At 44.4% G+C, this 22539-nt stretch overlaps 1 protein-coding gene across 11 annotated transcripts in view; it reads left to right on the top strand.

Moving 5' to 3' along the window:
- The window catches only part of LOC139642162 (sickle tail protein homolog), a 111503-nt gene that overhangs the window by 22642 nt on the left and 66322 nt on the right, over positions 1–22539 (top strand). For 9 of the 11 annotated variants that reach the window (XM_071516908.1, XM_071516913.1, XM_071516907.1 and 6 more), the window contains exon 1: positions 797–1184. The exons of 1 other annotated variant lie outside the window; for it this stretch is intronic. In XM_071516908.1, the coding sequence (XP_071373009.1) occupies positions 827–1184 (358 nt within the window). In that variant the 5' untranslated portion in view covers positions 797–826. Of the gene's footprint in view, positions 1–796; positions 1185–20238; positions 20355–22539 lie in introns of those variants that run through there. One more of the 11 variants, XM_071516914.1, reaches the window with a different exon arrangement.

Below are 22539 nucleotides of genomic sequence, written 5' to 3'. Positions count from 1 at the left end.
TGCCGGCACTTTCTCTCTCTGCCTCGTGTTTTTCTTTTTTTTTGCTTCTTTTTTTTCTCACCCTCTTTCTCTCTTGCTCTCTCTCAATCTCTCTCACTCTCTCTGGTCTCCGCCTGCCTGAGCACTGGAATGGTTACCCGCTGAGCATCAGCAAAGAAGAGCGAGTGAACCGAAACGAACGAGAAGAGGAGAGAGAGCAGAAGAGGACAGCAACACGGGGAAGAATTAGTAGGGATGAGGTAGGAGGGAGAAGTTGACAACCATATTATGACAAAGTGAAGGAGAGAGGGAGCACGAGAAATTCACAGAGGAAGAGAGGGATGGAGTGAGAGGGAGTGTGTGAAAGACCGGGAAAGAGAGGGAGAGAGGGGATTAGAAAGCTGGAATGCGCTGACACCGAAGACCTGACTGCCTGTTTGCATTTGGCACAGCGCGTCCTGCCACTCCACAGGTTTATCCACACCCACAAACACACACACATTTACACACACACAAACACACACACACGTTTGACACTGTTTGCCTTGGAGGATGATCCCAGGAGGCCACGCCAGGAGAAAAGAACACCTTCCAAGGAGCTATTAACACCCCCCGTCCGCCTCCACCCCCACCTCTCCACCTCTCCTCCCACCCGGCCGACTTCCCAAAAGTGCCCTCCCTCTGGCCCTCTCAGCCTACCTGCACCAGTCACAACTCGCTGAGCCGGAGAGACACAAACCCACACTCACCGAGAGAGCCGAGAAAACCTGGATTGCCCTTGGGACCCAGATGCAGTCAGACTGACTGAGAGAGACTGAGGAGCTCCACTGATCCACAGACCTGCAGGATGTCCAGAGCCTCCAGGCTGGCCCGGCCTCCCTCGGCGGGGGCAGGATCCAAGCTGCCCTCCCCCAGGAAGGAATGCCCTGGCACGGCCGCTGCGGGCGGTCGAGCCCGGGTGCTGAGCGTGGGTGAGAAGCTGATGAGGGCGGGTAGCGACGGCATCCTGACCAGGCAGAAGTCTTTGGCGGCAGCTGTGCCGGTCCCACAGGACAAAGCACAGAGCGAGACCCAGACTGAGGCTCAGGCCCCGAGCCAGAGCCGCAGTCCAGGTGAGAACCAGGGCCAAAATATGGAGACGGTCCCTCCCAAGAGCAGGATCAGCCCACCCAAAGCCTCAGGTCACCAGCAGAGCACTGTGCAGAGTAAGTAATGGACCTGAGACACTTTCTCAAACATAAACTGCATGCCAGCTTGATCAATCACTTAAAGTTTTTACATCTGCTTTTCTTATGTGTGATAAGTGATCTGTGCACATGAGCAACTCCGATTTTCATCAGCATTGTGCCAATTATGTTTGACTACAATAAATAGAAAATAACCATGCAATTGTACATTAAGCACATTGCATCACAGACTTTTTTTTTATGTACTTTGTGTATACAGGTGTATTGTCATCATTGTTGTCAAAGATGTCATTTGTTAATCAAATATAAAAATGTATGTGGTTTTAATACGGAGCCGCCTTGCTGTTTTCTCTTATATTGGGAAGTGAGATATGGTTTGCTCCCATCCTACTCATCTTTCAGATGTTTTGTGTTCCCCTGTGTGCTTATCTTTGCTGGTCCATTTAGTATACAGGGGATTAGACCTTTTTTCTGCTTGTTGTGTGTCCCCAGTGATGCTGGTGCATTGTGTTGTGTATGGATTAGGTCCTCCTATCTGGGATCTCCTTCCTACCCTGTGGGATAGCATGGGATGGTCTCGTGTTCTTGATGGAGGGTAGAGGAATGACTCCTCATCGTGTCTCTGTTGCTATTCTACCATCTACATCTCTGTGGGGTGCAGACTAAGCAAGGGGTTGAGCAGAGTGGGAGACTAAAGGGGGCCTTATCAGTCCCTTTTGGCCCTCTCACCACATTCCCAACTCCGCAGGGGGCCGGCTCTCACCCTGCACACGGTTTTGTCAGGTCATAGTCGCCTCGCAGTCTCAAAGGCAACAGTGAATGGCCGAGGTTGTGTGAGAGGAAGAGTTTGTACCTATCTACCCCGTGCATATACAGTAGAGCGGGTAAGCGGTTGTCAGGTTTTGAAGAGCCTGATTGACAGGCTGGCCATTTTCGTACACGCCCTCTGTCTGTCAAGATGTTCCCTGTCAATCACTCCCTGTGCGTCTGATGGTTCTGTTTGTGCTCAATGACGAGAGTTGGGGGAGGGCGGGGAGGGCGGTTGTAGAGGTGGGGAACAGGGTTGAGTCAAGTGAGAGAGTGACAGAAGGAGGTCAGGAATGTAAGCAGGGCATGCTGGGAAACCTACAGGTCTCAAGCTTTGTCTGTGTGTGTATCCCTCCCTGCAATAAAGGCAGGTTACGGGTTATGACGGGGCAGGTTTGTACTGGAAAACAGATGTTCTTGTCTGTGCAGCTGCCAGTCTCTTCTCTTTACACAAATAGATGGCTGTCCGGCCTCTTTAAACCACAGTTAGGGTCAGTTCGCTTTCAATTCAAAATGTGGATTGACACAAAATTATATATTAATCAAGTTATGATAGAGCATAAATTCTCAAAAAGAAATCTTCAGAAATTGGATATAATAACCTTTTTTTATGATAAAAGTTGTTTTGTTTTTTTATTTTAAATAGATCATACTTCTTGGTTTGATTGCATTGCCAGTGACCCAACCCCTCTTTCTTAAACTGTCTTTATTTTCATCTATCTTCCCCACTTCTCTTACTCTCCTATTTCTCCCCTCCTTCCTCCTCCTCTCTTTTCTTTTGCTCCCCCTCTGTGTTTTTCTTTGTCTTGCTTCTCTCTAACACTCTCTCCACCTCTCTCTCTCTCTCCCCATCTTTCTCTCGTTTTCATTCCCTTCTCCTGTCATGTTTTGACAGCAGTCGAATCCTCATTCTGTTTTGCAGGGTTATTGAAAGATGCCATCACCGCCCACACACACACATACACACATGCTCAGAAAAGACCATCAAAAAGAATATATGATCTGTGTGTATTGTCTCTGCGTTACCAAGTCTTGCATTTGTTTGTGTATGTGAGTTTGTGTGTGTATGTGTATGTGTGTGTGTGTGTGTGCATGTGTGTTTTAGGACAGGGAGAATTCTCTGTACATTTCCTGCTGAGGACAGTAGCTTTGAGGTTTCTCATACAAAAGGCAGAGCTCAAATACTCCATCGGTTGAGCTATTCTCAGTACAGTATCTTTGTTGTTTCTCCTCATCATTCACTGCTTTCTTATAGAAACTAGCTATACACTGCACATATTCCACAGCCCTTTGATATATAACACATAATTGTGATTTTGCATGTGCCTACCTTGAGTACAAGGCAGGCAAGGTTTTACATGGCTGCATGGAGTCAGGCAAATGCAGTCATGTACAGCTTAAGTATTTCAGTGGATTTTAAATAGGCCAGCACCATTAAATACCATTTCACTGCGGGCTAATGGGAAGCTCATCATATTTCCTATCCACTTATGCTTTGTATACAAACAAAGCTGGTCGATGTGGAGGGTTTAGGCTGATGCCAGTTACAGGGCATGACGGCAGATGAAGCACAGGCCCAGAGGGTCAGACGGGGCTGATGCACGCTGCGCTGGCAGACAATAAGTGTGTGTGACAGGTGACATTTCCACTGTGTGAAGGCTTCAGTGCTGACACTGCTAGCCAAAGGGCCTAATTTCAGTCTTAAAGTGGTAGCATTCACCAAAAGCAAAATCCGCTTGACATTTTCTGTCCAGAAAAGGTATAACAAATCACGACTACAGGCTCAAGATGAGCCCACTTCTGATACTGTGTGGCAGTTCATCCCTCAGATGATCCTTGGTTTTAAAAAACTGTTTAGTCGCTATGTAGTTTAATCTTTTAGACATCTCTCATCCTGGGTTTCCATAACTGTTCTATCTATTTAACTATCTAGTAGACCCTTTTTACCTCTATTTTATGTGTTAGTGATGTAAGTGTACCTCCACCATTAAAGAGCTAGCTGTAAACAGCATCAGCCTGTAGGCTACTGTTGCACAACCAACCAGGCAAAGCTAACCACTGGACGAAAACATCTGGCAGGGTTATGGCTCTGGAAAGACTTTGACTGATAACAACTTAACCTCTTTCTCTCTCTCCTGTCAACCCTCTGCTATCTCCAGACCTTTCAGACTCTTATCTCTCTTTCAGTCTAGACCATATTGAAAGTATTTCAGTTCTTTTCTAGCCAGGTGGCTCCTTTGATCCCATGCCCCGTCATGCAGGGATTTGTTCTCATGATGGTCTTGAGGTAAAGTCATGGCACAGATTTGTGGATGAACTCATCTATTGGTGATTGACAGGGTGAGTCAGGACGAGCCGGGGGGGTTGGGGGCGATCAAAATCCTGTCTGCATTTGCTTAACCCCTCCAGGCATTGGTACAAGCACTCCTGATTTGTTGATTCTTGCCTGGTATAGTATTTCAAGGTTTGTCACCACATGACTATGAGCACACTCACTTCAGTTTCCTGTCAAGTATCAGAGATTATCATCAGGATCCATAGCATTCATCCCATAACATCCCTCCGTGTTTGCGTGTGAATGCCTGTTTGTTTGATGCTAGAATTTAAATTACAAGTGGTTTGTACTTGTGTGTGTGTGTGTGTGCACGCGTGTGCATGTGCACTTGTACTTGTTTACAAGAGCATTAACAGTGCATGTATCTGGATCACTGGTGAGGGAAGTGTCACATGCCCCTACTTGTTGGCAGCACAGTGTGTCAGTGTTGCTTGAATGCTTGGTGTCAATGGTCTGTGAGTGGCTGGTATCTCCGACAGACTTTCTACCACATGACTTCTGGCAGATGGCTTGGCAGAGGAGCCTGGCTGAATAGGTGGCCCGGCACTTTGCATCTGGCTGTTTTGGGATGCATACTAGAGAAGCTGTTAGGAGCAGATCGCACGTACGTTGCTCTTTGTTATCCTTTTTTTAAACCAGATGCCGCCTCACTCCCCGTTGGAGTAAAAAGTTGAAAAAAGAGCTTAGCACAGTGGGGATGAGTTTGAGGCCGACATGGGAATGTGATCACCCGTTTCTTTGACATCGGAGCCAAGAGTAGGGATTACATTAATTGCAGCCTCTCATGACTCTTTAAACCCCCTTCTTGTTTCGCTGGGATTTTTTTTTTCTTTAACAACTATCTAGCCAAACTGCCAGGGTTATAGAGAGTACAAAATGCAGTTGGCCCACTAAAATGCATATATAGTTCAGATTCTTCACAATCCATTTCAGTCACCTACTTTTTTATGTATATATCTGCTTCAGAATTGGCTAATTTACAAGTTTCAGACACACTGCTCCATTGATTGTGCAATTTCTTGGAAGTGTTATTACTCAAAGATCTGCCAAAGGGGAATTTGGGAGAGTGAGTTACAGACAGTTACTCTTGTCCTATCCACATTTTCCTACTTTGATGTAGCTGACAAGTCCATAAGGAGGAGGCTGATTTTAAGCAAAGCCCCCCGCTCCCCCTTTGAATCAAGCAATCACAGGTCAGCTCACTCCTCTGTGTCACTGGCCCCCTCTGGGTGGAGTGGACACCAGCTGCCACCGTATGAATTCATATCATTTACTTGCCATTAAGTCGTGCCATTCCAACCGGACCAAATACTGTATGATTGGGCAAAATGGTATATCAAATCCTTCCCACCTCTTTGTAAGGGAGGTTTAGTTTGCGAGGTTATAGCAGCCCAATAGCATGTGAAATGCAAATAACAAAGGGGAGACTGGGGCAAAACTAGAGAAATTAAAACTGCAGCCTCTGAACAGAAGTAGGTAGAGGACAGCAGGTATTAATCGTTAGAAGGTCAGTTCCTCTAATCATAAGGTCAGGAATTTGCCTGTGTTGGATTTTGATAATGATAATGTTCTTCTACTGACTAAAGGCTTTTAGGAATTGTTAAAGAATATTTTCTCAGAATCAGTATGGCCTCCATGGCAGCAGTGACAGCATCTCCATGTTCTCTCAGCTGTGGGAGACAGCTCACCATTGTCTTTGCACTGTAAATGAGTACCTGCTGGCTGGAGAGAAGTCATATGAGTCAAGTCATTAGAGGCATGAGAGTAGGTGAGTTGAGGTGTGTTCATGGACTTAAGGCCTATGTTCAGAAATTAAATGGATGTGAGTCATCCCTGAAACAAAAACAGACAGTAATCAGGCCACTGAGCAAGAAGAAAGAGCTTTGGGTATGTGACTAGCCATGTGTGTGTGTGTGTGTATCACCCTGTTGGGTCTAGTGTGTGTTATTCTTTTGGGGTGTAGCTCAGGGCAATGTGTGACTTCATCCCAAGTCTCTTTTAGATAAACAGCGGAGGGGATTGGGCTTTATTTGCACGTCAGATTAAGGATAAAAACAATAAGAAAATCCATAATCATTTTCATGCCAACCCTGACTTCAAGTTCCAAGGTTTTTTCACCTTCATGTTCCAAGGTTTCACAAACCATGCTCACCTCTTTTGCACCTCAAATTCACTACACACTGTTCTGTCTGTGCCCTTGTTAGTTTGACTTGATTACACGGTGTAGTCTCCAAAGCTAATAAGTGTAGCATGCAATTCCCCAAAACCAGACATCTGACTATGAGATTTTTTACTCTCAACTGAATGTATGAGGTGTGTGTTCTAGCCTGAAGCATAAATGTGGTTAATTCAGCCAACTGATGGTTGTAAGCGGATGCAAGGTCTCCCTCAGGGTTTCCTCTGATAGAGTTGACAGAGAAATCAATATGGCCTCTACCTCCCTTCGGGCAAAAGGGTGTGTGTGCGTGTGCGTGTGCGTGTGCGTGTGTGTGTGGGCACGAGCAAATGCGAACACATACTGCTGTATGTATCCCAAACAGTGCTAAATATTCACACACTTAGAAACTTTTATCTTTGTAGTTCAGACGATGCAAATTGAATCTCCCACTGTGTTTATTTCTTTCAAGTCAACACGTTGTTTCGGGGACTGGATTTTTCATTAATATCGTTCATTAATATTACATTAATATTTTATATGGCTGCCGGTACCCATCTGTGATCATTTGTGAGAAGAATATTTGGTTGAGGAGGTCATTAAAATAATCTTTGTGCGTCCATGTAGCATACTGATCAGAGGAAAGGTTCTACCAAAATCGAGTCCAAGGACAATTTGAAATCCAAAAAACAGGCTACTTAAAAATTACAAAATAAACACCATAGCGTAGAGTGGAATGAGTTCATGGGGTTCAGCTACTGTATCAGTGTGTGTTTCTTATGATGTAGGCATGGACTTACCACTGTCATCCGGCAAGATCATGCTCAGCCATGGGGAAGCTTCTTCATACTCTCTGTCAGATGACTGTGGCTTGTGACATGACTTAAGAGGCCGAAGGGGTGAATGCAGTGTAAAAAACACAAAGCGTGGTTATACTGTGTAAACAGAAATTACAATGTGTGATCTCTAGATGCCCTCAATCAGCAAAGACCATCATTATCTAAGCTTCACATTACTGAAATGACCACATTACTGCTTCTCATGCACTGTTGTTTTTTTGTCATTTATTTCTGTTTCAAGGTCTAAACCAGAATAGAAACTCGCCATTCAATCTGGGAACAGAATTTCCTTCCTTGCATTGTCAGTTTCTCAGAGGCTCAAATTACACCTTCAGTGTTTCATTCTTGTTACATTATTGATATCGACTGATAACTGTTTTCACTGCACTGAGGCATGTAGTAGGTAGGCACGCAGGCAAGTAAAGACAGAATGGATGAAGTTGCAGAGCATGATTAATCAGTCAAACTCTAAACTCCTGGGTTCGCAGAGAGCAGGGCCTGCTGACCTGTGGCTGACACTGTGTTGCTAAATGTCCCGAGATAAATCAACATCTAAGATAACACTGAAAACAGGAATTAATCCAAACCCTCCAAAAAATGTGTCCAGAGGGAGTCGAGTGGCCTCCTTTGGAACCACATGGTCTAGGATTGAATCCCGCTAGAATGTTATTTCCTGTGTATCCTCTTTCCCTCTCTAGTTTCCTATAGTCTGTATAAAGAATATATAGAAAAACAAAACTTTTTTTTTTCTGCAGTGAAACATCCCTTTTTCCTAAGGTCACTTCCTACACTGGAACATCAGACATGCTAGAAGCACATTCAAGGTGTGGGAGTGAGTGAGCTCTCCATCAGTGCATAAAATGGAGCTTTTAAGAGCATTTCTTGAAAGCACAGTCATGGGTTTTTGCTCGGGAAGAGGAAGTAGTAGCAACTTGAAACTGAAATTGTCATGTCTATTCTTTTTAGTGGACCGAAAGGGCACTCAGCATGTTTACTTCTTGGCTGACCCCTGACCTCTGTAAAAGGAAACTGATATGTCAAGTTAATGGTGTGTCATGTCCACACATCGGAGTAGAACTTCCTCAAATTCTGTTTAGTTTGTTGCAGATTTAAATTTAGAAGCATCATGCATGTCTAAAGCTATTACTCTAGGATGACGCTGTTCATTTTGGATTTTCCTCTGAACTTTCTGCTATTGTCTCCAGCGCCACTTAACCGCAACAGCAGATTTGACTGCTTCAAAACTGCCCTTCTCTGTCCCAGTTTCCAGCACCAAGAGTGACAACTGATTGTGAGTGTATGTGGTGTGACAGTCACACAGCCCAGGGAACGACCAGGGTGAAGAAACTTTCATCTCTTATGATGCCGCTTTAAGACGAATCTCTTGGAAGAGCTCTCACTGTGATCCGGTTATTATGAGAGTCTACAGCACGCTGGTATACTAGTCACACCTAGATATTTGATCCGTTTCTTAACTTGTACTTAATCTGTCTCAAGAAAAAAACAAACTTTGCAAAAACTTTTTTCTGTCAGTCAAAGATGGCTTAAGCGCATGCATTTTTAATACAACATTCTTTGTTTGAATATCACTCTCTCAGCTAGAGAATTGTGGTGTATTCTCAATAGCCTGCTTTAACACTGTGATGGGATGACATGCAGAAAATAAAGACTGAAAATACGTTTCTAAGATGCCTGTGGGTTTGAGTTCATGGTTCCAACAGGAGCAACACATTACCCTTGTGTTTTAGCCAAGGCGCTGGCTCGTAAAGATTATTGATGATGTACACCATGTGATACGAGCGCTGAGCAGGTTGAGGCACTATTAAATCTCACTGATGTATAGGCTTCTTTCTCTCTCTCTCTCTCTCTCTCTCTCTCCCTGTCCTGAGAGAGAGAGAGAGGCAGACAAACCCAGAAGAGAAATGAAAAAGTGGGAGGAGGAAAGAAGCAAGACAGAGTAGCTTCAAACTTTGCCTTTGTGTAACCCAGATGGGTTTTATTTTAGCATCCATTGCGGCCAGTTGTTGGCCAGTGGTGGTGTGTTAGCTGTGTCAATGTCTTTGTCTGTGTGTGTGTGTGTATGTGTGCGGGTGCAGCCGAGTGCTGGGGGCTATGACACACACTTCATTCAGGTGCGTGTATCAACATGCATTTAGTGAAGTGTGTATGTGGCAAGTTTGTTCGCTTGCTCATCTCAAAAAGCGTGTGTTTACCCAGAGTTGTTGCGACCTGTGTGGTTGTTAAGGAGTTTGTTATGGACCCCACTCATCTATCTCCCAGCTCTAACTAGGCTTTTTGCGTTCAGATCAGACAAAGCACTGATAGTTTTGTTGAAATCCTTCCACATCCTAAATTGCAGTCATTCCCAACACACAAATGCTGCACTAGAAATACAGCTCAACTCTAGAAACAGTATATATTTTTGGAAATTGTTTTGATCTTAATTTCGGATACCAACAAAGTTACATCTTTTTCGAGAATGTGCTACTGGGTTATTATATGCTGCTACGGATGGGTGATATAGAATGACTGAATGACAGAGTGAGCGCTTTGTTTGGCAAATGACTTCTTCACACATAGTTTCAAAGATGAGTCAGTCAGAGCCCAATTGTGTTCCCTTGAGGCAGCTGTTGCCACGAGGGAGAGAAATCCCCTTTTCGGTATCTATCTCATAATAAAACTGATAATTCAGGCAATCCCCTCTGTTTGGGAAGTATGTCAACCCAGCCGGTGTTTGCTCATCAATAATCTAGAATCCATTTATTTGCGATGGCAAACTGTTCCATTTTCTCCGCAGACTCAGTAGCTAGTGTGTGGTTTAGCTTTTAGAAATGGATGCCAGCAGTCTGTTTTTCTGGTCGCTAAATGTTTATGAGCTGCGCTGCTTCAGGCTTTGGATAGTGAATCAAAGTGGTAATGAAGGGTGTATTTAGAACTAGCGAGTCAAGGAGACTTTTCATTGGTACTGTAACATGAATGGATGGTATAGAATTGCTGACCTAAATTCATGGTCTGGATTTTGATTAACTGTTTGTTAACAGTGAAGTCTGATCTGTGTTGTCTCAGCCCCAACAAGGGCTTAATGCCAAACTAATCACATTGATTTACTCTGTATTACATAATGCATTTGAAGGATCAAGCAAATTGAAAGCGACCTTAGAGAGTTAGGGAGCTTATTACTATTGATAAGAACTCAGATATTGTAATGATGCTCCAGATCAACACCAAGGCAGCAGAGAGTGTTTGTTTTTAAAGACTACTGATGAGAGAAATAGTGGATACAAATTATGTCAGGTGGTGGATCACAATACTGAAACAGAATAACCTACAGGTTGGCAGCCGTCTGTGCAGGCTAACTGTGGGTTAACACAAAATAATTGGGTCAATTTTGAATGTACCTCATTTGCTAGCAGAATAGGCAGACATTGTGCAATAATTGTCATGTGCTCAGTAGGGTCTCGGTCTGCCATATTCAACTTAATGACTGCCAGATACAGAGAACATCCCTGCTTGCTCTGAAGTCATTAAGATCACTGTGACCCCTGTGCACTGAATTATAATCTCCCGGTTGCACTGTGTGTTCTGTCAATGTAAGAAAATGGAGAGGACAAATTAATAACTGACAAAGCTGTCGCTCCCATCATTTTATTCTCAATTATCTCTCTGACTTTGCCATTTTCCCTCTCTTTTTACCACAAATTCTGCAGCTGCGTGTCTTTTCACCTCACCGTTGCTTATATTCTGCTTTCTTTGACTTTGCACAGGTACTGGTACAATCCTTACAAGCACTGGAAGAATTTAAATATTCAAGGTATTATTTTTTCATAAGTGCCTGTCCTTGAGGCCCCTGTGTCTGTACTTCAGCATTAGCATCCTTGTGTAACACCTGTGAGAGGAAAGCTGTAAAAAATGAAGCATGGGTGCTTTTTTATGCAAGAAATAGATCTGTTTTACTCCTGCTGCACTGCACTATGCACTTTTTGCACCTAGGAATAAAATGAACGTGTCTCTGAAATCTCTCATTTTCAGTTTCTGATAGTGAGCAGGTTGCCTACCACTTTGTATATAATTACACCTAAGATGACTAAACTTTGACTCCAGTCAAGGTGTGGTGAGTTTCATCTACTCCATATCTGTGAGAAGTCAAAAGCTGTCGGCAAGTAAGAGCGCCCCCAGCTGTACAGCTGACAGGATTTCAAGTAGTACTCTGACACAGATACTTGATTCATTATGCCTCTTCACTCTCCATTTAGCTTTATGTCTCTCATGCGGTTTTGTGAAAGTGTTTGATTTGACATTCATTCACTTTATCCCTGCTAGAAATGCTCGTTCAATTAGGCCGTGACTAAAAATTTCATTCCTTGCCAACTTTCTCTTCCCTACATTTTAAACATGCAGATGGATTTGACAGCCGCCCTGTGCTTCTCAGCATCTTTGGGACATTCTTACAATATTAAACACTAGAAACATTGAACCAAGGATCAAATATACTCCTCCCCTACCCACTCTTAAATCTGGGGATTTTTGAAAAGGGAAATAATGTGTTTTGACCGTGTGATGAAGTCATTGGTAAGACGTCAGCAGCTAAAGCTATCATGAGACTGACGCAGCGTTTTAGCCAGGCTGCTGAGCTGAGCTGTGGGGAGAGAATAGGGGGATTTCTGCTGAACTGATGTTAACAGCTGGAGGTTTAATACTTCACAGAAAGCTGGGATGCACACCAGAAATTTGGGACACACTGCTTTTTCCAAATTCTCCACTTTTAGTTTCAGTTTTAGCTGAAGTCCTACGATGCTCATCGCAATTCATCACAAGAATTAAATCATGTGAAATATAAGTGAATATGCTGTCGGGTTTGTGGAGCAATGGAAGCTGGATAGGGGGAAATTTAATTGGCCATTCAACTGGGTGACAAGATAAAAAGATTTAATCCCTTTATCGCTATACTTTTGATACTGGTGACAGAGAGAGAGAAAGAGAGAAAATACGTTTTAAATCAGATTATTTTTGCTGTGCAAAAATCAATTGTTTGCACCCATAATATGTATAGTCTGTGTATCAACAGCAATTGTCTGCCTTGAATCATATTCATCCAAATAACCATTTGTCATGATCTTTCTCAGCTATTTGCTTCATAAGATGCCCTGCTGAAGAATGTAGATGGGTTGTGATAGGCATCAGAAACTCTTATCTAACATCCCTTGTTACATAATATTGGATTTCATATGAGCAGAGAGACTGGAGAAAAAGACAATGTTAGGCAGCGGGTTAACGGGGCCTGACTGGATGCCAGAGCAGAAGCTGTGTAACACCAGTCAGGGGAAATCAGTTTACATGGCAGGACGCATTCTAACATTGAGACAACAGGCAGTGAGGCAAGGATACAAATCAAATATTATGAGTGTGATACTTGTGGAAGTAGGAAAGTGTGTGTGTGTGTGTGTGTGTGTGTGTGCCCACCCCCCTTGGCACCGGCCCATGTTCACACACACATTAACACATGCATGGGTGTGCTGGTGAGGACAGCTCATGCATGGAGGTGCCTGGGTGCTGATGGTGACACGGTGTGGATGTGCGTCCGTCCCTGCAGGCCTCCTGTTATTAGAGAACAGATGCTGGGCTGCTGGGCGACCTGTGCAGCTCTCTGTGGACTGTCTGTCTCAACCCTGTTCAAACATCCGGGGCCTGTCAGCACCCTGCTGGCTGGGCCCGTCCTCTCCCTAAAGCTCTGCATGGCTATCTGTAGTCCTAAAGGTCGCCTCTCTCTCTCTCTCTCTCTACTGTCCTGTCTCTGACCTCATCAGGATGAGATGCCCAAAAAGGGGGACTCGGTATTGCTTTAGAGAATGCTCCTAACTTTGATAAACATCTAATAAAAACATATGAACGATTTGGAGCAACTGGAGGAGAATGAAATCCAGAATTGCTCATCACGCTTGAGTAACAACTAACAATTCATAGTTTACTTGCAGGATGAAATGATTTGTTTCCCTGCTGTGTATGTGGGAGTTGTCAGGTGTGGTTCAATTTACACTTCCCAGTTTATTTTCAGATGTGCTGCAGAATCTATGAAGTTAATTTTGCTCAAGTCTTGTCAACTGCACTAATTGGTGAGGATAGAAGATGAAAGAGTGGGATTTTAGTCATTAAATGTTCTACTGATTTAATCAAAGACAGGGTCAGAGATGCTGGTGAAGCCATGGGCCAATAACAGCAAGGGAAATGCAGGATGATGCCTAACTTGTGATTTTTCTCCTTTTCTGGAAACACACACTGTGACCATCTAGAACCATAGAAATGTAAGTAGTGAGAAAGGAGTCAAAACTCATTTCTCTTACTCCTTCCTCTCTCGCTCTCTTTATGCTCTTGCTGAGAGTATATTAATTGTGATTGGGACTAAATGTTTCTCACCACTGCATATTTCATAACGCACTTGTTTGTTATTGTGTGAACCCCTGGAGTCATTTGACAGGCAGACAGGGAGCTTCACTCATATCAATGGGAAGTCATGAAGTGAAGGGTATGCAAAGTCTACTCTTCACTGATCGAGGTCCACAGTGCAGAACAAGACAGTTGGCAGTTAATGTGATGTGCAACCAACAATCATCAATTATTCATTGTTGATACAGGCCATTTTCCAGAATACCAACAAAGAGTGCTTTTCTGACAGACATATCCTTATGGCCGCTGTTTCTCTGAACTCCTTCTAGCCATGTTTAGCATAATAAATATTTTGAAAAGCAGATACAAAACTGTCGTGGCTAATTGCAACTAGTGGCAAAGCTCCCTTATGGGGAATGCATATTTGTTCATTTTTCTTTTGAAACTACATAAGGTGTCTCATGAATATTTTAGTCGTATTATCCCTAGCCATTCTGAACACACAATAATAAGAACAATAATTTTCATGTTGCATCAGAGGACACTAAAGTGCACTTATGTGCCATACACAATTAAGCTAAATGCATTTTATCTCCCTGCAGCCAACCCTGATGTGTGATCTTATTTCTTTGTCTAGAAAAGATACATTTAAAGTGATTACTTGCTATGCTATACGTGCAATAATTTAAAAGTAATATTCAGTGTTATATTACAGAGGGAGGGTAAGAGAGGGTGAGAAAGAGATGGACAGATGTGGACCCAGGTGGGAGAGGAGAGGAGGCTTGTCTGACAGGATCACTGCCCAAACCAGCTGGTGGCCTAGCATTTCTGCCCCCCCCCCCCCCCCCTCTCTCTCTCTCCCCCTCTCTCTCTCTCTCTCTCTCCCTCTCTCACTTTTGTCATTTGCTCCTGGAATTCACGTTCCTCTCCTCTCTCTTTCTTACCTATATTCCTCATTTCATTTCTGTTTCTCTGTCTCTTCCTATCTTCTTCTCTTCCACTCCTATCTTCTACCCCTCTCTTCCTGTAACCGTTGTATGTATCTCTCTACTTCCCTCGCCTCCTGGCAGGCTAACAGTCACTCCGGTTTAGATTCTGATGTTCAGTGACTAGACAATGTTCTGCCGTATCCGTGCTGTCTTTCCTGAGTTGGAGCTTATTGGACCATGGGCAGTACGATGTGATCAGCATCAATACAGACTCTCAAACCAAAATAAAACTTCCTGTGAATGTGATGAGAGTGCAAGACAAGAGGACATTGACTCTTTCTGTTGCTATAGCTATCCAGGAAAAGTTGAGTGAACATGCATGGTCTTTCTCAGCACCACCACGCCTCACATGACTCGTTGGTTCATGCTTCACATGGAAACGCATGCGGAAACGCACTGTCAAAATTACATAATTGTGGCCAAAACAACTGGCCGCATGAAACTGGGAACCTGAAACAACACGGACGCAAACGTGCCTCTGTTCAGGATTGGCCGAATAAAGAGGAACTGGAACCACATACAGATTGCAGTGGGGTTTTACTTGTTTGGGGGTGTGGAGAGCTACATTTTCCTGCAGCACCACTAAAGTGCTGGAGTTATCAGACGTGTGGTCGTCATGAGAAGCGTGAAAAGCATGAATGCTGAAGTATGCGGATGGCATGTCTGCATTTACATGGAGCTTGCGTGTGTCTAGCCACACAGAAAGCATGTACCAGGCATTACAGGTACATTCATTCACACCCGAGAGCTGCCCAGTAGCACCGCTGTCTTCTCCTGTTGGCCACTGAGCAGCTCCACTGGAACAAGTGGCGTTTAAGTGCCTTAAAGCTGCTGTATACTTTTGAAGGTGAACCACGTGTCAAGCATGTATACGCATGTGTGTATACCCGCTGCCACTTTGTATAGTTTGTTAAATGGCACATGACAGACATATTTTCATGTAAACAGAGGCAATCAACCAGAAACGGAAATGTAGGCACATTCCCACAATGCAACACAACCAATCATGTAAATTAATTGCACACGGTCACGCAATGGAGGCTGGGTTGTGAAGAATTCAACTAGTTCGTCCAGCACACAGCGGCGTCCGAAGGCGATGCAGTGCGACGGCAATTTCTCTGCAAATGTGTCCTTTTGTTTGCACTGTGATTTTGTTTCTGCGGCAAGTATACTGACAGCTTTACTCAAGGGCAACCTGACAGTAGCTGTTGAGGGAGGGAAGCCCGTTTCTCATTCACGTTCCTCACTGACATTTGTCTGTTCAGTCTGAGTTTCTAACCTGCGATCTTCCGATCACAAGCCCGCTTTTCAAACCTTAAGGCTTCTGCCGCCTAGCTGGGTCTGACATAGCCGCCTGGCACTCAGCCTCTGCTTTGTTAAGCTGTGATGGTTTTGTTGACCGATCCTTGACTCTCCTGTCCCCGGCTTTTCTTTTCTGAGACCGACTGACTGGGAGACTGACTGACTGTGGCCACTCATCAGCGTTAAATAACACACTCACATTATCTCCGGAACGCAATCTGTCCAAAGTCATCTTCACGGATGCTGCCACTTGTATGTGTGTGTGCCCACACAGAGACGGAGACGCAGACAGTCAGACGGACAGAAACAGAGTCATGTGACCCCTCTGACCCTCTGTACTGTGTTCTCCGGGTGAGGTTGCGTGCTGCTTGTCTCATTGTTCCTCTCTGTCGCTGCTGCAGAGGGCTACAGGACAGTCAGACTGGCCTCATAGTGCCACATTCGCTTCACTAGCCCGGGCCTGATCTCACACCTCTCACTTCACATTCTCATTACTCCAGGCTCTTATTAATTTATTTAATCAATAGCTGTTTAAATTCTCCTCCCCAGAAATCCGTGGCGGCAGGCAGATTCACCAGGCTGCTACTTATGAGCATGGGCTGTTATATCTTTCTACCGACTTAGATGTGTTTGTGAAGGGTTGAATGCAGGTTGTGATACTCAGTGCTGTGCTGTATGGATAGTATTTGTATAATATAAGCATGGTTATAATCTTCAGACAGTTCTCAAATTGGCAGAGTCATTAATTCAGAACTTCAGTAAGATCTCTCCTCATGCACTTCTGGAATATTTGACGCTGACTCAGATCATGCTAGTCCAGTGGCTCCGCTGTTGCCACTAGCTAAACTCCCCAGCCTTTCCCCATGTGGGATTATGAGACTGACTTTAAAATAGAGAGCAGCGGCTCACTGGGGCTTTGGATGATTTGAGGCTAAATATATGTAAAAGGCAGCTTGGTCCAGGAGCTAGAGTGGGATCTGGGTGGATGGGAGCCAAGGCCTTTGGCGCCTCTCAGGAAACAGTTTTGCACTCTGTATCAGTTTGATGCCCTCCAACCCAAACCTAATGTGATCCAGCAAGACACTGACTCTGAGGTGCTGGGTATTGAACTGAAAACAGCTCTGCAGCAATGCCCTTAACTGTCAAACCTATAGTTAAGTTTTATTTTTGTTTATTGTAGTTTATAAGCACACATAAAAGAGTCACAAAATGGTGGCAGTGCGTTGGGATAACATGCAGGTATAGCCGACAAAGCAGGAGCTTAGTGACCTGACTCCACATACTGAGTATAAGAATTGGATTTAACATGGACTGAAACAATCAGGTAGATTTGATTCATAGTATACTGACATCAGGCAGCTTTGCAGCAATACAAAATATGTATCCAGAACATCAACTACAATAATAACTGGTTAAAGCATCCTATATTCTGTGATAAAGGTTATAGAAATTATTTTAACTATCTTTACCATTCTAGTATCTCATAGCATCAAATGCTTCTTTGAGTGAATAAGTGACAAACTCTGACATCCTTATGGCATAGCCAAAAGGCACACTAAATATTTTGCAGGTGTTGTGATCATCACTTCACATGTTTTCCCAGTCTACTATGATGAAGGGAAAACTGACAATTGTGTCACAAAAGTGTCTCCACAGCTCATCCAGTTTTTCATTTGTATAATTTCTGTTTAAAACTTGTGTCAATATATCTTTTTTTCTTCATCTTTACCAAACTTCACTATTAAGCCTGGCACTGTTTTTCCTCTGACTAAAAAAATTCCTCTTGGAGTCTGCTGGCCTGTGTGGTAGTCGGTGAAAACATACTGACTGCCATTTTACTCTCTTTACTCAAGTCATATTATACAGTCACAGTCTAATTCAGTCTCCTCCAAGACAAGCAGGTGGCTCATTCAGTGGGTGACTGCAGAATCTTTTCCTCAATAGCAGACTGGCAAAGGCTTCGGCACCAAACTGAATAGCTTCAGGTGTAATCCTCACCTGCTCTGTCACTGTTAAATCCAAAATGTTTTGATTTATTATGTCTCTCCTCTCCATTTGTTTGGGCTCCTTTCAGCAGTGGAGGGATTTAGCTGCAAGGGATTAGTCAAAGTGGGCCCCGCTTATTGTGTTTGTTGGGGGGACAAAGTGATGTCAAGGCATTTCCTCTTTCACATGGCATCATGAGCACCAAAACGTATCCAAGTGCATGCTCACATGCACATGCAGGCTGACACATACACACACATACACTTGTGTGCAATTCATCGCGCCTCGCTTCTGTTGTTTGCGCCATAAATCACTCTTTGCTCCAAGTCAACATCTGAGACTCGACAATTTCTCAATGTGGTTTTGCCTTTCTTCACGCAACCCCCTCCCCCTACCGCAACCCACCTCATGCAACCCACACTCTTTGTTGTGTGTTAGCAGCAGAGGAGAGGGACGCTGATACACCAAGTCTCCATGCCGGCACACCTGAGACACAGCGGGAGTGACAGAGCACATTTTCTCTTTTCATGTCAGAGGCATATCATCTGCTGTTTTGTAGTAACTGCTGCTTTGAAGTTTTCGTTGTTTTGTGTAACTGGGCCCCCAAACAATGTACCAGTCTTCCACCATACAATCCTGCCTCTCTTAGTGTGTGTGTGTGTGTGTGTATGTGTGTGTGTGTGTGTGTGGATGCATGCTGAATGTACACAGTCACGTCTGTCAATGTGGGTTTTCTCATGCTTGTGTGTGAGTGTGTGCGTGTGTGAGTGAAAGAAAAGTGGTCTGTCGAGGAGAGCAGCCTCCCCGCTCCAACACATGGTGCCCAGACTAAACAACAAGATGAATGTTTCCAGAATCCAACCTGGCATGGAGGCACCCCAATCCGCCTGTGTGGCTTGACTGACTGACTGAATGACTTGTATTCAGAGTAGAGGAAAGGAGAAGAGAGGAGAGGAGAGGAGAGGAGAGGAGAGGAGAGGAGAGGAGAGGAGAGGAGAGGAATAGAGGGGACAGGAAAGGAGACGAGAGAGGTTTAGTTTGTTCATATCAAGTTTGGTCTCAATTGTTAAACCGCATTTCAGCCTCTGTACTCACTGCAACATATACTGAGAAGATGTAAACCTCAAACCTGAACATGTTATTTGTTTCCAAAAGCTTTGTCTTGGAAAACATCTACAGTGTTCAAGGTGAGGCCGGTTACAACACATGTTTTGAGTTATACCAGCTACCAGTGTCTCTAAGTTCGGTCTGACCTCTTCCAGCTCCAAACGACGGCCACAACCCCCATAGGTGTCCCCCCGTCACGAGACGATGGAGCCGATAACAACACCAACAAAAGCCCTGTGTGCTGCTGTCAACCTGTCTCCTCCCACACTTCACCTCTCACCTCTCACCTCCCCACCCCCCACATCACACCTCCACCCTTTTTTTTTTTTCCAGCCAGAAGAAGAGCTGGACTGGGGCTAGGCTGGTTTGGGGGAATTAGAGGTTGGGGCTTTGGGATAGCGAGGGGGGAGGGGGTTGGGGGGTGGTTGAGGGGGGGATTGAGGTATCGGTGGTGAAAACGTTTGGCAGACTATGGGGAAGGCGCCTTGTTTTGGAGACAGAGCCATGAGGCTCTCTGGGGGTTTGGATGGGCTGAGCCTCATTGCGGTTTGTAACAACAAACTGTTGGATTTGGAGAGAAAGTTCCAGACACACCCCCAGCCCTTACTTAATGCTGCTGCCCCCCTTTCCTCGCGTCTGAAAAAGTGTATCTGTCTCAGTAAGACAAGCCAGCAGGAAGCCCCCTCCACGTGTTTTTCTTTAGCCAACCAGCCCCTCTCCCATCCTTTCCCTTCATCTCTCTCCCCTCCACTTTCTGTCCTCTTCCTCTCCCCTTCTCTCCTGATTTTCTATTGAGGAGAGCCAGAGTTTGGATAGTGCCAAGAGGTTAAAAAACCTTAGTCAAGAGGGAACACACACACAGACGCACATGCACACACACAGGCACACAAACGCCCACATGTGACAAGCCCGCGCTGAACAATGGCTGTTGGCTGAAGGAGAGTAGTGTGGGGGGTGTGTGTGTGTGTGGGGGGGGGCAGCCTCCGTTTCTTGGATGGCCTGATTGGAGCTAGCATAAACAGCAGCCCAGGAAGTGCTGAAGCAAGAGAGGGAGGGAGAGAGACAGAGAGAGAGAGAGAGAGAGAGAGAGAGAGAGAGAGGGAAGGAGGGAGGGGGAGCAGTGGAAGTGTGCAGAGCTGCCGGGAGAGAGGAAAAAGTTTTGGGGCTGCGACGGTGTGGTAGTTAGTGTCACTCTGTTTGAGTGTGTGTGTGTGTGTGTGTGTGTGTGTTCAAGACTTTGGCTTTTCTACCAGGACATACCGTGTGACAGATAACCACAGAGGAAGGGTGAGTAGCCGTGTCTCTACATGTTGATATATACACTTACACACACACACACACACACACATGCACACAAACGTTCTCTCTCACGCACACATGAGCACATAAATGCACAGATGCTCAGTCATACACATGGTAGTACTCTCACACACGGGGAGCACATTTCCACACAACACACATTTTTTCTCTGTCTCTTTCATACATGGATTAGAATTTCTGTATTCTAAAGCATACTGAATATGTTAACAGCTTTGGATGACTTGAGAAGTGTTTTTGTTGTTATTATTGCTTGCAGTATCATCTGAATTCCAGATGGTTTGTGAATGCCATTCAGTACAGTGTTGTTAATGTGTTTGCTGTTTGCTGATGGTTTTCCCTGGCTCTGAAAGCTGCTTGTTGTGCATAGCTGTTTTTTTTGTGGTGCCTTGAACTGCAGCCAGCCATTCAGTGCGTGAAGCGAAAGGGGACCATCTAATGTGTGTGTGGCTGTGTCTAATTAAGCTGATGGGGAATAAGAGTGGTGAGGGTCAGACCGTGAGAGGCTGAACTTACAAAACATTGAGAGCCATTGCATCACGGTTGCTTTAACAGTGCACAGTCCTCATGCAAACCATCACTCTTCTCTCACCCTTTAGATAAATCATCTCAGATTCAATCTTTATACAGAACTTTTCTTTATTGTCTATCTCTTTGCTACCTCTGAATCTCATCTCCCTTTCTAGATCGCAGGGAAATGGCATCTTCGGAAGATAGTAGCAGCTGATAGTGGATCAGATTTATCTTAGGTTTGGCCATGTATGGTGATGTTTACTCTCTGGATCAAATGGATTGCTGAATTTTCCCACCGGGGAGATGCTGCATTCCTCCTCTCAAAGTGAACATCAGTGTCACTGTGCAACTTCAAAGACACTGTGGTACTCCAATGTCACATTCATCTGTTAACGGTGTGGTAAATGGTGAACTATCTTGAGGTCTGATAGATATGCCCATCTCAAGGGGTTAATTTTACTGTTTGACATACTGCAACTAGTGTAAAATTACAAGTGTTTTGCCATGTTTTAACAAGCATTGCCTATTTTCCTGTCTGGAGCTTTCTGATACCCTTGGAATTGCTCTGAGTTTTTCCGCTGTTAAGTAGATTTGCATCTGGAGAAGGTCGGCCTGCCGAAGCATACGCGTATGGAAAAATCAAAGTTAATTTCACAGCTATTCACACATAAATGTTTGATTTGAATCTCACTTAACATCAGATTTGGTTTCATATGTCTATTTATCACCATAAAATCATCAATCTGGAGGCAACACATCAGATAAATAAAATAACTGATTAGCAAAATCAACATATCAGCAAAACTTTTCAAAAAATGTATTTCCTTGGTCCTTGGTTTTCCACTTTCTTTAGCCACAGAATGTCAATGTAACATTAAGGGAGCCTGGCAGAAATCAAAGACTTTTTTGCCTGAATAGCAGGAGTTTTTGATATTTTATTCTGGAGTAATGCAAGTCTTTAGTTTCTGCAACCCTTGGTTTTAACACTCAGACGTTCAGTGAAGGGAGTGATTTGTTGTGTCTCTTTCAGCGACGAGTATATCAACTTCAGTTCCCCCGCTGGGTGGGTAGGTAAGCAGATCGGAAAGGAGTGCCTCGTCAGAAAGACGGATGGGCTTGCACCCTCGCACCCCTTCCAGAGCCCCCAAACCTCATCCTTCATCACTCATCCCAGCACTTTGACAGAGTTAGACTGTGTCTCACAAGTTTCCTCCATGCTTAACTCTTTGCTGATGTTGCAACATGTCAATTTCTCAAAAGAGCAGAGGAAACTGTTATTAACTGTAAGGCAATGCCTTCGCTGCCAGTTCAATTCAGCCAAGCTATTTGTCTAAGTGCTAGCATATGAGGTGCAGTGATTTTGGCAGTGTTTTTACAAGCAAAGGCGCACAGTAGCGCCTGACCATATGCCTCCATATGCCTGTTATCATTATGAGACACTTAGGTTACGTCTTGACCACTTGATTACCTGGCTGGACCGCTCAGTTGCATCAGTATCCAGACACAACAGGCCGTGTCTGGATCTGTGCTGGAGATCAAGCACTAACCTGGGCCATATGTATTAGCTGATGCAGATCTGGGGCTGTGGAGTTTGATGGCTGCCACGGGACATTGAACTCAGTGGAAACACACCTGGACCATG

This window comes from Centroberyx affinis, unplaced genomic scaffold (genome assembly GCF_046629955.1).
Source record: "Centroberyx affinis isolate AG114_WGS23_722 - 3 ecotype Tasmania unplaced genomic scaffold, CSIRO-AGI_Caff_v1 ptg000436l_1, whole genome shotgun sequence".
Lineage (NCBI taxonomy): Eukaryota > Metazoa > Chordata > Actinopteri > Beryciformes > Berycidae > Centroberyx > Centroberyx affinis.
The sequence above is the reverse complement of the archived record's forward strand: the minus strand, read 5'-3'. Positions and strand labels throughout refer to the sequence as shown.